At 42.2% G+C, this 17,573-nt stretch overlaps 1 protein-coding gene and 1 long non-coding RNA gene across 3 annotated transcripts in view; both read right to left on the reverse strand.

Moving 5' to 3' along the window:
• The window catches only part of TEDC1 (tubulin epsilon and delta complex 1), a 71,294-nt gene that overhangs the window by 43,490 nt on the left and 10,231 nt on the right, over positions 1 to 17,573 (reverse strand). For both annotated transcript variants that reach the window (XM_035332704.1, XM_035332703.1), the window contains exons 4-5: positions 6,561 to 6,731; positions 628 to 726 (exon numbers count right to left, since the gene is read on the reverse strand). In XM_035332704.1, the coding sequence (XP_035188595.1) occupies positions 628 to 726; positions 6,561 to 6,731 (270 nt within the window). The remainder of the gene's footprint in view (positions 1 to 627; positions 727 to 6,560; positions 6,732 to 17,573) is intronic.
• On the reverse strand, positions 2,219 to 5,873 carry LOC118170466. Its single transcript, XR_004752732.1, has 2 exons — positions 4,564 to 5,873; positions 2,219 to 4,453 (listed from the first exon to the last, which is right to left on the reverse strand). It is a non-coding gene; the product is annotated as an uncharacterized LOC118170466 (long non-coding RNA).

Consider the following 17,573-nt stretch of genomic DNA (forward strand, 5'->3'; position numbering starts at 1 on the left):
ATACTGATTTTGCGAGGACCAAGCTTAAAATTTCAATCTGGTTTCAGTTACATATAGAAGAACTTCCATGAACTGATTCGTAAAACAAATGCATTACATTGTACTAAAACAGGCGAATGGGACTACTACAAACAATAAATTGAAACATCTATGGTAATCAAATATTTGAGAGCAGCAGAAATATATCCTTACAGCTAAAACAGTATGCTAGGAAAAATAATGTGGCCCTAGGAGGTCCAGTCTGAACACAGAAAATTCTTTTTTACTTCGCAGATGACTGAACATGGAACCAGGTCACTCACAGAAGTCACAGCAGTCAGCCTGCTAATCTAGAATGGGTTTATTCTACACTCCTTTTCTTCACTGGCACTTTCAGTCCGATCTCTCCCCGCTGCCTCTCTACCAGTTTTTGCAAAACCCAGCCTAATACCTGTTTTTTGTACCCTTTCAATCAAGGAAAAAACATTTGGTGGATACAAGTTATAAGTGAGGAGACAGACAGTTCAGTAATACAAGTCTTTAATTCTGTTGGAAATGGTTAAAAGCGTTGCGAGGAGTGCAGTCTTCTGCTGAACAGTGTTTGTCAAAAGCAAACTAAGTGTCCAAGTATTAGAGAAAAAGTGTTACCTGCTTGTAGCTCTCCGGCTGTCTGATGAGATCCATTTCTGTGACAGAAAAATGTCCAAGGATCTGGTCCACATGAGAGCCACTAGTGAGTAAATGGATCTGGAACAGATTAAAGATATTTGTCAGTATGACGACCAGGTCAGGAACAACACTTAGCTGCCATTTGACAGCTGCACGGATGCAATGGTGACGTGAGCCAGCAGTTACAAACCCATTCCCAATGGATAAGCACAAGTATAGCTACTACCACCACCAAAACAGACCTCTTTAAAGCATTCTGCAGGGACTCATCAGCACAATCCACAAAAGTCTGTCCAACACTATTACAAGAAACACATGCAAGAATTGCTACACCACAGTAAAAGTGAAAGATTGCTCTCTTCATTATGTCTGAGTTTTTTTCCTTGCTTCCTTGCTACACACGCTCTTGAACGTAGCATGAAGGATAAAAACATTTACGTAGATGGCAGAAGTCTTCACAGGGGTAGAGGATACCCTCAGGATAATTTGTGATTTATTCCTTTAAAGCAGGAAATGCTACCTTGTAACAGCAAGATTCTGTTTTGCTGCTATATATTCTTGGTTTTCTCTTACCAGGACCTTGTCCCAGCTGCACTGGTGATGGTATCATCAATTACTCGACGAAGAAGCTTCCCAAGTTAGTCAAGGGAATAATAAAAAGCAATCCCTCCTATACAGAGCTGATCCCTTTGTTACTGTAATAACTGCAGCTGCCAAACAAGATAGCGGTGCACATTTGTCAGACAATCGCTCATATTTCATTAATATTTCTGCCAGAAGACAGAGAATGCTTCCTGCGTTTCTTTCTTTATTCTAATATGAATTTTATCATACACTTGGGTATTGACAACTATTTTAAAGTTGACAGGCACTGGGCAATTATCAACCCTTCCTTGAAACTTAGGAATATTTCAGCATTCCTTTCCCCAAACTCACTTCTGGTGACAACCATCTGTCACATGTGCAAAGCTATGCAAGTTTAAAAATAAAAAAAGCACCTCCCCACACAATGTTCTTCCTTTCTACTCACCACTCCTCTCTGGGCTGCATTCTTGTGTAACTGCAGCAGCAAAACCCTTGGGCCCCAGCACCAGGGCTGAATTTCAACCCCTCTTCAAAGGTTTGTTGCAGCTACATTACCAGCTAAAGCCCAAAGAAAATACCCTAAAGCTGGAAACACTACCGAGACAAAAGAAATGGGTGAGAAAAGGGTGAGAGACAGGGCATGTGTAGCTGTCGCTGTAAGGAATGGGAACAGACAACAGCGGAGGCAAGTTCGATTTAACCTTACACTAACCTTTTTCTTCTCCAGAGTACAAGCACAGCTCCCCGAATGCCACTTCCAGGAAGCTTCCCATACTAATTCCTAAATGCCCGTGAGCTTAGATAATTTGCAAAGAGATGAGCTTGCCTAATCCATGTAAGAGAAGATGAAAAAGGGACTTGTTCATAGCTCACACACGTGCACAAGAGGAAAAGCTTCTACTGCATTGAAGAATGCGCTATTAAGATCTAAGGGCAGATTCATGTCAGGAAAACAAAGATTTTCAAATATCAAAAATCTCTAAACAAAAAGAGTTATTTAACCAATGCAGACATTTACAGCAGATTCTTCACACCAAGATATAGGTGCATCCAACACCTGCAGCTCAGATCACTCAAATTACCAGTAACGTGGTCATCTCTCAGCAGTCTCTGCTCTGTTATTCAGAGCATCGAGACTTGTCCATGCCCCTTTACTCTTTTACTATATCAGATATATAGACACCAATCTAATCCACTGTAATGCATCGTATTTCATACTGCTTAGTTTAAAGCAGGCATGAGAAACCACTCCTTTCACTGGAGATATTTCCCAGCACTGCTTTGCATCCTTCTCAACAGAACACAACTCTTGCTCTTACATTTTCCAAGCACATTACGGCCTTTATAGTCATTTTACCACAATCTGATAATAACAGTTATGTTAAAGTCCCACTTCTATTGTCAGGAACACCATTTAATATTGTTTTATTCCTACCAACCTATGCCCATAGTCCACAATCAGATATCCACCTGCTTAACAAAATTCACATCTTAATTCAGCCTAACCCTCCCCTGTTTCAGCTGTAATTTGCCCTAGTTTTCAGTGGATGGAGGATAGCTGAAAATACCCACAGGAAATCCATCAGCTTTGCAGACACTCCACTATTTCTTTTCACATGCTGATTGTGGCACAATGAATTTTTTTAAAAAGCCGGTTTTAAAATATTCAGGTTCCTACCTTATGTCTGAAGCTATACAAGGCTTCTCATTCACTTTTTTTTTTTTTTTTTAAGGTAAAGTGGCAATTCAAGGTCTAACAAAAAAAACAGCTGCTCTCCCCTATGAATTCAAGAGAGATCAAAAACCTGGCAGATATTCCACTGGTACTTGATAGAAAGAAGAAATGGAACAGCAGGAGCCATGAGGCGTGCCTTAATATGGTAATTTCTCCCTCATGCTTCGATATATTTGAATGCGTACCAGGTAAATAAGTACCACTGAGAATTTTGAGGGAATTACGGTAGAATTGCTCTATTATACTTTCAAAGCAGGCCAACCTGCCCATGTCGAGAAGCCATTATAATGTTATTCAACAGCTCATAGCCTCAGGCTGCAAAGCACCTCAGCGCCAGAGAGGTTAAGATTTCCCTGAGGAGGCTCCATCCTCCAGCAGGCCGTGTGCGTGTCTGTGAGCTCCAACAAGCCTCCCGGGAGCTGAAGTCACTCAGAGCAGCTCTGAAGGGCTGGCAAAGAGGAACAGCTCATCTGAGCACCCAACAAGCAGACAGGCTGTAGATCCAGGGAGGCTTCCCTCCTCGCTAACCCAAATTGCTTGCTGCACAATTTCATGCCATCAACCTTAAGCAGCTGCAGACAGGACAGAGAACATGGGGCTCCCAGCGATCCCACACCTCATAGAGGAGGGTTTCAGTTGCCAGCTGTGCACTTCAGAGAAAGTAGTCATTTATTTTTCCATTTCACCTCCTATTTCCCTCCTACCATTCCTCTTCCCTTTCTCCAGGCAATACAGCACTGTTTCTTTATGACATGAGTCATCACTTGTAACCTAAAGTACATGTCCCCCATCACCCAAGCAATTCAGTAGTTTTTCATGAAATCACAGAAACTGAAAAGACCTCTTGCAGGTCTTCAGTCCAGCCTCTTGCTTTAGCAAGGCCTGTTGTCAACACATACATGCAAGTTTTGCAAACCTCAGAGGATGGAGATTGTTCCTTATCTCTGTTGACATGCTCCAATGCTGCCCATCATCCCAGAGATGCTTTTTCTAACACGCCTGAACCTGCCATGCTACAACCTGAGGCCCTTTTCCCTTAGTCTGTCATCTGGTACTACTAAAAACAATATAGAACCATCTTCTGTGTAACTACTTGTCATGTAGCTGAAGGCAGCGATTTGCTGGTGCCTCCCACATCCAGACAGCACAAACCCAACTCCCTCAGCTTCATCTTGGAGATCATGTCCATCTTAGCTAGTCCTTCACCGTCTTGGTAGCTTCTTGTTGGATCCTCAATAAACAATTCTTATTTCCAGTAGCAATATCCATGCTTAAAAAATAGTGTGGCAAAGCAGTCATTTCCTGAATGAGAACATTTTCCAAGCGTGATGCATTTTTCTCAGAAAGCCCCAAATAGAGAATATGGTATTTTAGAGCCTGTGTGAGTCACAAAATGAAATCTGTGGAAGTGTCGCCACTACTTGGCAAAAACCATAGCTCATGATCAGCAGTAAATAAGACTGTTTCACAGCTGAGATACATAACCTGTTAAGTTATTAAACAGAGTAAAAGCCATAATTATCATTTTGTAGAGAAAGCCCTCTACATCTGTCAGTGTAATTAAAAATCATAACACTCATTAGCCTTTCGCATACTGTGTTTGTGGTTTCTATGAGAAAAGCAACAGCTCATACAGGTCATATTGGATCAGCTCAGGCTTGTAACATGAAGGTTTAAAAGTTTTAAAACTAAGTTAATGGAACAGTACAGACAGAAGTTTTCTATAAAGAATCAGGAAATATCAATTGTTTATGCAGCTGTTAAACTGTACACATGCTGTGTTTTGTGGTACCGTAAGAATTAACATTAATGTGGCACCGTAATGAAATCCCTTCCAACCACTTTTGCCTTTCAGTTTTTCTGCTTTTAATCCAGACTAAAACATAAATCAGAGCCCTGCACTTTATTACAGCACCGAACAGAACTCTCAGTCACACATACGTACTTGACCATGCATAGTATCGGGGTGTGATCACAACTGGAGGAGCTGGGCTCCAGTCCATCCTGAGATGCAGAACTGCATCATATTTAACCTGTCATATGTCCCTCTGACTGCACCAGTCCTAACTTGAACATTTTTCCTCCGGTAGCCAGAGGGGAAAAGAGCCCAGGTTTATTGCAAAGTACAGTCCCCATAGGAGGCCATCATGTCCCCTGTCAACAGTTAGCAGTGTTGCCTAATCAGCACATCTCTTCCTTTCGGCGCCCAATCTGGACCATGAGAGAGTGTCTGTTCTCGAGGCCCCTGGTTTGACCTGCTCTTAATTCTTTCTTGCTCTCATTAACTGCAAGCTGAGGTAGTGAGGCTGCCTAATGATTTGTTACCGCCAACTACTAGCTAAGTCAGAGCACTGATGATGAGTTATGGAGATATTTGCCTCACCTACCATAAAAATCAGCATGCCCAAAATAGAGGTAGCTTTTCAAGGGGAGGAGATACCAATCATTTCATTTGAGCTTTACATCATTAAGGCACCTCTCCCAACAGCATCACTGTCTGTAATCTCAGCGCAAAAGCCAAGGATTGCACCTGCACTTAAAGTGAATTGCTATCTTCCTTTCCAGCTCAGGAAAGCACATTCGCAGTGGGCAACAAGAAGCAAAAGGTTACTTTAGATGCTGCGCACACAGTACCTGATCTTTCCCTTGGGCTGTCAATCAGACATCTTCCCCAGCAATCAATTCATGTAAAGAACAAAATGTAGCCTCATTACAGTGTTCAGCCTTGCTCTGTCACACGCAGGATTAAAGCCAAGAAGGCATCTTCATTCAAAAGCCTCTTGTTCTGATTCTGACGACTTTCTGATGTGCCTTCTTTGAGGAGAAATTTCTTAAACCTGTCCTTAGTCTCAGCAAGATTCTCTATGAAGCTTCTAGGTACAACGCCAAGCTGATCCATACAATTACCTGAAGAGATGTGACTTTTAGGAATATTTTTACTTTTTTCTTCTTTTTTAACTTGTCTCTGCAGCTGCCACTGCTGTCAACTTTGGGCCTACAGGTTGTTTCTATGCTAAGCAGACACGGTGCTCCCAGATATCTGCATTTCTCACATGGTCACATAAGCATGGTTCATGAAGCAGAACAGAACTGGAACCTCAGTGATGCAGATTGCTATTGTATCCTGATTTTAAAAGCAGGTAGGTTTTTTGGGTTCTGTTTGGATGCAGCCTAGTACTGCAGAAGGGGAACCTGCATTTTGTTTTGCTGCTATGACTTTCAACACCTGTGCTCAATATTTTGAATGCACACTTGTGATAAACTAACATCCTGAGCCAAATGCTCTGTCTTGCTTCTAGCAGGCGTTTTCTGAGAAAAATGGAGACAGCTTACCTGGCTGCAGAAGCGATTAACATGCGAACCTGGAAGGGAAATTTTTATACAACTATAACCTTACAAACACAGTCCATGCTTTATTTTCTCATTGTTCTGCCCCACTGGGGCAAGGTGAGGGTATTTATACTTAGAGTAATTCACTTTTATATAGAGAAAATGCCGAACTAGCAAGCAAGAATAATTTATACATTTAGCCCTAGCTGACGAGGCTTTTAAATAATAAACAGTGCCATAGCAGGTTACAAGAATCATTTACCTTATGTAAAAGTTTGCATTGCTCTTGGTGCTGAGCATGCAAACTCCGCCACTGGAACCTCAGCCTCCCATTTAGCCACTGAAGGTATCGAACGTCAACTCTGTCTTCTGGCCCATATTCAGGTGCTATTTCAGTTGTACCCTGCTCGCTCTGAGACAGATCATCTTCACACTAAAAGCAGAAGAGAACACCAAAATATTTTAAAATAGCTTCAACATTTTCAAATCAATCAGTAGTGAAGAGCATACAACACAAATGGGCCAAAGAGGAAAAAAATCCCCCAAACTCCAGCAGTACAGAAAAATTATAATCTTTAAGAAAACAGGACTGGGAACAGCCTAAAGGAATACTGAAGTCTGGAATTAGCATCAGCTTCTCAGCTAAGATGTGGTGAGCTGTCCCCTTTCCTGTCCTTCCTCTTCCATACCCAGGAAGACACAGAGAGAGATTCTGAAATACTAAGCATAATTTTCCTTCTGCTGCAGCCAATAAGTAAACAAACAAACCAACCACCTTCACCTTCTGGATGCAATTTCTCTTTGGCTAATGGCACAAAGTGAGACATTTCAGTCGTATTGCCTTCCCTAGGAACGCGGAGGAAATTCCAGCTCCCCCAGCCTCTTGCACAAGGAGATTGTTCACATTTACAAACAGACCTCTTTCTCCATTTTCAGCTAAGACTGCAGATTGCAAATGAGTAAGAGAGGAACACAAGGGCTGGCCTACTTCTGATGTCAGTAACACCACTTAAAGGTGGATCTGTCAACTTCATCCAGCCTAAAGGAAGTACATACAGTAAGCAATCCATAATTCTACAGCATATAAGTAGAAATAACACAAAACTGCAACGGCCCAGAGGTTCAGAACTGGCATTCTCCAGCTAAGAAAGTGTCTCCCAGTTGGATTCAACACGTTCTTTAAAGCAGAGACTCAAGAAGTCTACTTGAAATATGACTGTTTTCAAGAAAACACTTGAGCAGATATTTGTACCCATAGACCTCAACGGTATTTAAACATATGTGCTTCCCTGCTTCGCAGACTTCCACCTTCAATAAAATCTTATCGAGATTCAGTTGGCAGGCAAAGCTGCTCCCAATTTGGATCCGCAACAAAAAATGCAAACTGCAAAAAAGCAGAAAGAAGGAATTTTATCAATCTTGTCTTAAATGCAGGTTTCAGAAGGTGTACCTCTCTAATGGTGATCAAATAACCCCCAATACCTGTTTTAACCTATTGCCTCGGTTGACAGTGCCGCTAATACCATGAGTGTTCCTATTACTTATAAGCAGAAAAATGCTGGTCTGGTCACATAACAAAACACATCAAGATTTGTTCCCTTTGCTCTACGGCTTAGATAAACACGTGCTATAAATCACAGCAGCACAGGGTTCATAAAGGGCTTTTCCTTTTAAAGGCACAGATTTGTCTTTAGAAAAAACACAAAGAAACAAGGAAAGACCACCTCCTTTGCGGCAAGCGTAATGTCATTCTTTTCCCTCAGACGCTGCCAGCTTTTAGCACCAAAAACCAAAAGGCACTGAGTTGTGGAGCACTGCAGGCCTACCTACAGCACCTGCGCAGTGCAGATCACCTCGCCACCATCAGGCAAGGTTTGTGACTATGAAACCATACAGATCGGGTTCCTGGGTTGTCCCTTAGCACGAGCTAAGCAGCTGGATATTAGTACAGAGAAAACACATGCATAAACAACACTAAAACACTGCAGATAAGCAGCCAGCAAGCCACAGGGCCAACGACACAGCTCAGCACGTGACTCTGCCCTTCTCTCATAGCTGGGATTCCCAGACTGAAATATGCATTTCCCATCAATTACAGTTCAACTCCAACTCCCCTGGATTAGAGGCTTGAGAATAGCACAAATACTGCTCTCCTGGGGATTCATTTAAGGAAGGAATGGCATTAGACTCAATTGCTTTGGCAGTAAAATGACAAACACCACGCAGAGCTAATTTTATAGTAGCAACCTGCCTTATTAATATTAAAATAAGCCAGCCAGCCAATGCATTTTTAACAGAAACTCTATTATTTATTTCACAAACTGCGCAAAAAATTTCCTTTTGCTATGAATTACTTAGCCTGTCATAAAGGTAAACAAGGTTAAAAAAAAAAGAGTCTTGCATATTATACTGTGACCTCAATTTCCAGAGCCATCTCCACAATCTAAGACTATTTACTGCTCTCCCAGCGCGAGAAAAATCACTGAAATACCAACCCAAGCTAGAGTCCTTGGTTCAAATATCACTGTGAATTTATCTAATCTATGCGGTAATTTGGGTGCACACCTGCAGTTACTTCTGATTTACAGAAGTGCCTATTATTTAGCCAAAGCCACAAGAAGGCAGGTACCCAGGGCTGTCAACAGCCTCCCCTCACTTGGATGCTCCACACCAGCTCCGGCAGAGATACCTCTATAGCCACTTACCAGAAAAGCTTTTTGCTTATGCTTTTGCTGTAATTAACATTACTCTGGTTCTATTTCAGAGAGGGAAGGCACTTGGACTCCAGCTACAGAACAGTGCCGCAGGCTTGTGGGACAAAAGCCACCATATCACGCGTTGATACCTTGGTGCAGCGTTGGGTTTTGCCCCATTACACTGGCAATATCAAAGCAAACTGGGTAACACAGACTCACCAGGGCACCTGTGATCAGCACAACTGTTAAGCAGAAGCTCGAATGAAGCCTCTCCATTTCACTCCCACTGCCTCACCCCAACAAACTTTTCTGCCCTCAATGTTCACGGTACTGCTATGAGAAGATCTCAATGTCTATTTACTAGCAAACTTGGAAAACCCAGCACAGGCTGGATGACAGGGACAGGTACATATTCACCCAAACTCTCTTCAAGCCCCATCTGAACTCCCAACCTGCCCACACTTACCCACAACTTAAGTCCAGGGAAAAGATGCAGGCAAACAACCAGCTAAGCCCCGTAATAACAGCATGCTCCAGGACAGAGCAGAGCACCAGCCCAAGGAAGGTTGCTCACAAGCTACAAAACCTACCCAAACTCATTAAATCAACTCTGGTTTAGTCAGAGCTAAGAGCATGTGTTTAAAATCGCTGCAAAGTACCCTAGAATTCAGTCTCTGACACGAGTTTTGCCCTCAGCATTCCTTCCCAGGCTATTTCAAGCCCAGCTGTTATGAAAACAGATACCAGAGCATTCTGAAAACACTCAAACTTGTGGCTAGACAATGCAGCAAATGCAAAAAGAGTTAACACGGCCCTCGTGGGGCACTCCGTGCTGGGAAGTCAGATTCACAGAACACACTGGACTGAGAAAAGCCACCAGATACAGAAGTATTCAGAAGAAAAAAATAAGGGGTAGGAGAATGAAGGGTGTGAAAAAAGACGCAGGAACATACCAATTTAATTCCCATTCCATGTATCTGAGCAAACAGCTTTTATGCAACTTGCTCAGAGAGAAATTAAGGATTAAGAAGTTTCAACTTATGGCAGAAATAAAGCCTTTCTCGTTGGTTTGAAACACAAAGCAACTCCGTGTTATTGGAAATGAAAGAGCAATTTCACCCATGGAGGATGAAGATAAATTAAACAAGCACTTTGTCATATAAATAGTTCATCAAAGAACAACATAAGCATCAATGTGTTAGCAGAAATTGAGAAGGGAACATTTCTTGCACTGCTTGATCCCTTTGAGATATGAGCATTTTAGGGACCTGGGACGGGGTTGACCTTGGTCTGTTCATGCACTGAATAAACCCAACTCCAAAAAACGTTTTAAAGTAAAATCCCATCCAGATTAAGGGGAGATCTTAAAAAAAAGAAGAAAGAAAGAAAAAGAAAAGAAAAGAAAACAAGTAGTACTGCAAAGAAACCCCTGTAACGGGCAACTTCTACAGCTTCCCAATTCATAGAGAGCTCTTAATGCTTCCATATTCTTACAAGAACGCGGTTACCACACTGAGCAAACAACACACTGGCTTATTCTGCCCTGCGCACCCAATAAAAGCGCTAAGGGCTGTGCTGCCTGTATTGCTGTGAAAACAAGGCTTCGGCAGGGCCAGTTCCCTGAGAGATGCTCTTCTGCAACGATGAGCTGCCATCTGTTGGTAAGCGAAGGACCGCGGCAGGCTCTGGTTCATCCCCAGCTCACTGTAGCTCTTCCCCATAATTCATCCAAATCCCTCCAAGGACCAGCTCTCTGCTTCTGTATCTGGACGGCCACCAAACCGCTCGCTGTTCTTCCCGTGGCGAAGCAGCCCTGCTGGAACCTGCTCAACCCACGGATATATGCACCAAGGCTAATCCCCAGCTGACAGCAACCCTCGAGCAGAGCAGCACAAAGCAGCAGCCAGTTAAACCCTCTAATGAATGCTCCCACCCTCGTACTCACTTCCACCCGAATTAATCCGTGCCTAGACAGAAACTATTTACTCACAGGTACTGCCCAAATCCTAGCTACCCTGTGCGTGCAGCCTCGTATCCCGGCGGTGGAAGGAATCTATCTAGATCACTCGCTGCAGGACTCGGGAGAGACAGAACAATCACGTAAATCAGAGCAATAAAGTGCTTATGCAAGCTTTTACTGAGAGCTCATTCTGAGCTGCTCGTAATTCACACAATGGTTTCCATGTGACATAACATATGTTAATCAATGTAATTACCTATCTTTAAATAGGGGAGAGGTTTTTTTAAAAATTAAACACTGTAGCCAGAAGTACCAGAGCATCAGACCCACCTTCCTGATACAGCCCTATATCTATCTGTGGGAGGGACAACACGAAAAGGAACAATTCAAATACACAAACGTGAAAGGGGAAACGCTATTTTCATTAATAGCTCCATCAACATTAATTGGATTTCCTCCTAGACAAGGCAGAATCCAGCCAGCTGTGCGCATGAGGAGACAGGGATGGTGTAAGAAACCTCTCCCACGGGATGCACACAGCAATTAGATACCTAGATATCCACAAACATAAGTGCTCACAAAGTATACAAATGACTGCTTTATGTAGTCAGACAACACACAGAAGCCAAATTACTGAAATAAACACCTGGTAAGGCAGGCTGTAACTCACAGAATCCCACGTTCTGCAGGGCTCAGTGAATGCAATACAGATAATGCCTCGCGCTGCACTTCTGCCTGCAGCTGCAGTCCTGCTTGCTCACAGCCATTTTGCTCCACTGTGGCAAGGCAGCTGGACATCAGCAGCAAGTCTGGAGCAAGGGGCTGGGAGAAGAATAAATACCTGCCCTCCGCGAGAGGAGAGGCAGAGCTCTGCCACGTAAGAAGGCCTGCCAAGGCTTTCCTTCCATGTCCATGCTGTTCTCCTGAGGAAGACGTGCTTCCCTTCAAAAGCTCTTGCAGTGAGAGTTAACCCTTTTCACAGAGGTGACACCAAAAGGAGAGGGTGTCCCCACTTAAATCAGAAGGGCAAAGATAACCAGAAGGTACCAAAAGGCCCTGCCTGCTCCCTGCCGCTGGCGGGCAGGAGAGATGCCGAATAATTTTAACATGACTTGGCTTCCCCAGCACCCTTTTAGCAAAGTACACAGCACCAGCATCACCATGGTAAGGCTTTCCATTAGCACATCAGTCCTCATCTTCCTCTCAGCCTGGAGCTCAAGGGACTCCAGGGACTGCTGGGAGAACCCCATCAGCTGTAAGGTCACAGGTTCAAACAATTTTGCATTTATTTGGAATTCAGATATTACCCAAAGAAACAACAAATTCGATAAATGATCTCTGTGAGAAGCCTAAATTATAAGCCTTTTTGATCATTTCAGACACCTTTTAGAGTGTATTATCTTGACAAACTGTCTCAAAAAAAAAAATCACTATTCACTGTGTCAAGCAAAAATAAACATTGTTAACCATACATTTTCCAGTAGTCTCCAGCAAAAGTTAGGAGACAGATTCTGCAGGAGAAACTTTAGGGATCCTGTGCCCTCTATTTAGGTTTCAGGTTCTTTAAAAATAGCGTGCATTAACAGCTACGGTAATATGGCAACGGTAGCAAAAAGATAAATTGTGAGGGTTAGAGTGAGACAGGAGGTCAAACAGAACAGAAGTGTAAGCAAAGGGAATAGGGGAAGCCAATCAAAAAATGAAAGCTGACAGGCTGTAAAAACATGGAAAGTAATTATGCTTCCAAGTCAGAATCAATAGGTTAGTAAGATTCCCTCCTTTTCTCCACATTGTAATCGGTTAAAAGGAAAAAAAAAATGCTGTTTTCTGAGACTGGTGTCAAAGGTGTCCTGGTTCTGTACTGGGGCGGGTGGTAACATCAAGCTGGGCTGCTACGTTCACACTTCCATCTAGTAATGTGGTTTACGGAACAGCACTGCCAGGCGAGACTTCTGGAAGAAAAAGGCATCCTGACAGCAAGATTGGAAATCAGGCAGAAGTCTCACACTATATTGGAAATAGCCAGTGAGCCAAGCTAGACTGTGACAAACAAAAGATTAATCAAATTGCAAACCCAAGAGTCAGAAGGCACATTTAGTTTCATTTCCCCCCACACGAGAAGTAATGAAACCGAGTTCACTTTGGCATGCTAGCGAGACGCCCATGAATTCCAAGTACACCAGCCATAACAGCTCTATGTGTTGATTACCACAAATTCACAAAAGGGGAGGGGAGGCCAATTTCACACAGAGGGCAAGAAGCAGGCAGAGGGAATTACTGGAACCAAGAACAAGTGTTTGTACAACATTGCTCGGTGATAATGAGGGAAATAACATCGTTACCCTCATCTAAAAACTCCACAGCCTCCACACATAATTAAATTATTGGGCACATAGATTAATTTCGGCTGTAGAAATAATACCAGTACAGGCCACATACCTCCACAGGAACAGAAGGAATGCATGCCCACAGAGCACTGCTATTATCTGCACAAGCCATTGCACAGATTTGGATAAAGCTGTGGTATTATCAGTAAAATTTAAAAAGCAAAGCAAAAATAAAATCAGTCAAATGCTGAGAATATGCCAAAGAGGCAGGTTTATATCAAACAATTAGCTACTTCTTAAAGAGACAGGGAGGGAGAGAATGAGAACTCTCCGGGTGCATTTTATATTTTATATATTTTATATATAAAATATATTTTATATATTTTATATGCAGGACAGTTTTGGTGATGAGTGGCAGAGAAAAAAGTGAGCAATTGCACTTTCATTGTTACGGCCTTATACACAGGGTTCAGGCTTCACTGACACTACTAGATGTTTATTTTATTCTATTTTGCCTATAGCTGTGGGCAGCCAATGCTTCTATCAGGTTTCTCTCAAGGTCCTCTCATTCTTTGTCTTCCTTCCTGGGTGAAGATCACCTAGACAAGAGATGTCTGGCATACAGTTTTGGTCAGTGACATGTCAGCAGACTACAAGACATAAACAGCTAAATAAGGTGCAGAGACTCAGCACAGTTAGCAGAATCCCTCCACAGGATGCGAGAACCCTGGTTTCATGGAGGAACCTACACCTCTCAGAATCAGGGGCTTTGATTTGGAGAGAAATGGTGGTTGCTGCCCAGCCTGGCAGTTGTAGAAGCACTGGATTTGCCTGTGAATTTTCACAGTTCTAATTAAGAAGTCCACCAACTTCACAGGCATGAATCCAAGAAAAAGAATCACCCGGGAAGAATCCATTATCTTGTCAAATTGGGGAGGACTTGTCACAGGTAATTCTTTGTGTTTTAAACACTATTTTTCAGATGTGGTGCTTTTTGGTCTGTTTTTCAACTTTCCCCAGTAGTCGAGGATTTTCATATGGAATCGGTGAACAACAGTTGAGAATATTCCTCATGTACATGATCAACAGAAGATGCCAAATCCAACATCTCTGCAGTGCTTATTTGAGACAGAACTCCATGTGTAAAAAGCCTTTCAAGACAGTGTCCATCAACTGATCACCCAGTGCTTTAAGGCCATAACAGGTGAGAATTCTCAAGTAGACACATCAGTAAAACTACATGGACCTCCACTTCCGATTGTACTCGAGTCTTTAATGGACTAATAGAGTTAGTGATTTTTTACTTACCTATTTCAAAGAGTTGACTAATGCAAGATTTGAACTTTCACTTGCCACCTCTGGTGTCATCAACCTGCTGACAAACCTGTACGGTGAATTCACAGAATGGACTTGAACCACAGCAGCCAGGCACTAGAGCTTGACATTCACTGCCTTCCCTCTCCTATTCCTCCTGCACAGCAACTAGGGCTCCAGTCAGCTCTTTTAACCGTCTCCCCACTTGGTTTATAAGTTTCATAACCTATTAGAGAGCCACGGGTGGAAGGGGCAGCGTCTCCCTCAGTCCTGCTAGCTGGTGCATCCTGCAGCAGGAACGTCGTACCTGGCTCAGCCCAGACACTGCAGCACTGCCCTTTTAAAAACATGGGCTGGAGGCCACATGAGACAAGGTGCCCTGGAGGATTCTCCTAACACATCAAAGCAATCAGCCCATATAATCATCCCAGGTTACTAACCATACCTGTCCTTACTGATAACCACCCTCAAGATTATTTTATTATTTCAGACACATTAAGCACTACCTCCTAGCATCCTAACCCTTTCATCATGCTTTTACCGCTGTTTAGCTTATAATTTTAGAAATCACTTAACTTTTGACTCTGAAGATCTAAGTGCCTGTAAAATTAAGCTTGTTGGATGCCTTCCTGAGCTCAGGATCTTAAAGCTCTGAATCCCTTGCAGCGGCTGAGCTCAATGTCCATCATGTGTCATGAATACCCTTGTCCCTCTATAAATAACTGGCCTCAAATCCTTTAGATGGAAGTGTTCAATTTGCAGGGGGGAGAAAAAACGTGTTGCTAAGGAACTGCAGAGAAGAAAAGGCCACAGAGAGGTAATCTGAAATGAAATGAACAGAATTAATTTAATTGGCCCTTGATATGTTGGGTATTTGGCATATTATCAGCAATTTAGCTGCCTGTAAGCTTTGTTTCAAACATAGCCTGAAAGAATAGTCCTCACTGCATCCTTAATTTTGGGATTAGCTGCATTCTCTCCTCTTCATACAAGACAGCCTGTCCACATCTGTGGATTTACAACAAAGTTTTAAAAGCAAGCTACATGTACATCAGCTGAACCACAGCTATGCCTACAGTTCTTGAGACTCCATGTTTTTAGATGAAGACAAAGGGGAGGGATTTTCTTCACGTTTTTTCTCTCTAGCAGACCAAGAGATGTGCTTTCCTGGTAAGTACTGGCTTCCATGCTTTGCTGATTTTGGCAGAGCTCTTGGCAGTGCACGGAACCAAATAGTATTTCAAGGATTTTTGTTTTGCAACATTTTCCTTTCAAGAAAATATTTTCAATTGTTTATAATACGTTTTAAAAAAGGCTCCATGTAGTGGAACATTTTTCAGGCTCTTTCTCAGCTGAGAACTTTGGTTGTTTTAAAAAAAGAAACCGAAATGCTCTTTAAGACCAATCTTTCTCTAGTGAAAATCTTTCTAGTTGTCCTGCCTTTTCCTTCAATTTACTCAAATAGAAGAGAGTTGCAATTGCAGAGACTGCATCTCTGGCATGTTTAGAAACGTCTGTACAGTCTGCTCTGTATCTTCCAACACTCCAGTTTAAGTACCAGAGAAACCTGGTATTTAACATTCAGAGTCAAAATTGCAGCACTTCAGTTGTTCAAGCTGTACGTTAACTTACAAGATAGCAGGTGTCAAAGTGACAACCTCACCTTCTTTCCTTCCTTCCTATGATTTTAGGGGGTTAAAACATCGTCTGACCAATGAATAGGTACCAAGGAAGGTATCCCACAAAGTAACACTACGATAGCTATCACACTTTTATTCAACAAACAGGTTTTCATGAGTGGAATACAAAGAACTGATTTATTACCATTAGAAGGTGTGTGACCCACCTATCTTCTAGTTCACACCCATCATGATCTCCTGAATTATTTCTAGATCATCATTTGCTCAGGTTTTACTGGTCAAATTACTTTTGTAATTATCAACCAAAAGATAACGGTCTCTCCGTGAAAATTCTGTTTAACTTCCTCATGATACAGGATCTCAAAGCACGCTGTTTACATGTCCTCCACCACTACAACCTATCATCTCTTTCCTTAAGAACAACTGTTTTCATTAGTTTTATTACTTCAAAGTTTTATAATGAAAACTTTCTAGGTGAACACCAAAGAAGAAACATCACCATCAATCCAATGAGCCTTACATACATACATTAACTCCAACTCCCAGTTTATAAACTTTTTTTGTCTGACCTATCAAAAAAAAAATCCAGACCTGTAAACCTTTACAAACACTGTTTTGGACAGTTATTGGGAAAAAAAAAACATGAAATACATATGGTTTTTGAGAAACACAGGTGGAGCAGATAACATTTGACACGAAAGCACAGCAATAAATTGCTTAATGCCTCTCTGCATGGTTATACGAGATAACATTATTTTACCATAGTTGCTTCAGCTTATTTTGGAAAAGGTGAAACCTAGTCCTTCAGAGAAAATAATGTATGTGATGCCCTATTTCCTGAATTCACGTTGCTACTACACTTCATTCATCCCTCTTTTCTAATAGAAATTAAGGATCAGAAAAAAAAGATCTGCTATCACACAACAAAAAGCAAGAAAAAAACAAGAAGCTTCAAGTAAAAGTGTTTTCACAAGTGTGTTTCTCCTAAGGTCTGGAGGTGCCCTTCTCAGCACCAGAGGGCACCACCACTCACACCCCGCACACCAGGCACTACCTTGCAGCTCTTCTGCTCCCTTTTTTGTGCAGCAATTGGAGCGTAGTAAGTGGGGTCTGTTTTCCCAAAAAACTGCTCATAAGGTTGCTACAGAAATGACTCTTCCCTTCAAATTGTTTTCCATTTAGCAACCATCTATATAGTAACGTGCTCTTAAATGCAAGGGATGGGTTCTAAAAGCAGTTATCCTTCATCCAGGTTACAACGTGGGCTTGGGGCTTTTTTTTTTTTTGCCTTCCCCCCCACCCCTATCATGTACATTGCAGCTAAGGTAGACACACAGC

Source organism: Oxyura jamaicensis, chromosome 8 (assembly GCF_011077185.1).
Source record: "Oxyura jamaicensis isolate SHBP4307 breed ruddy duck chromosome 8, BPBGC_Ojam_1.0, whole genome shotgun sequence".
Classification (NCBI taxonomy): domain Eukaryota; kingdom Metazoa; phylum Chordata; class Aves; order Anseriformes; family Anatidae; genus Oxyura; species Oxyura jamaicensis.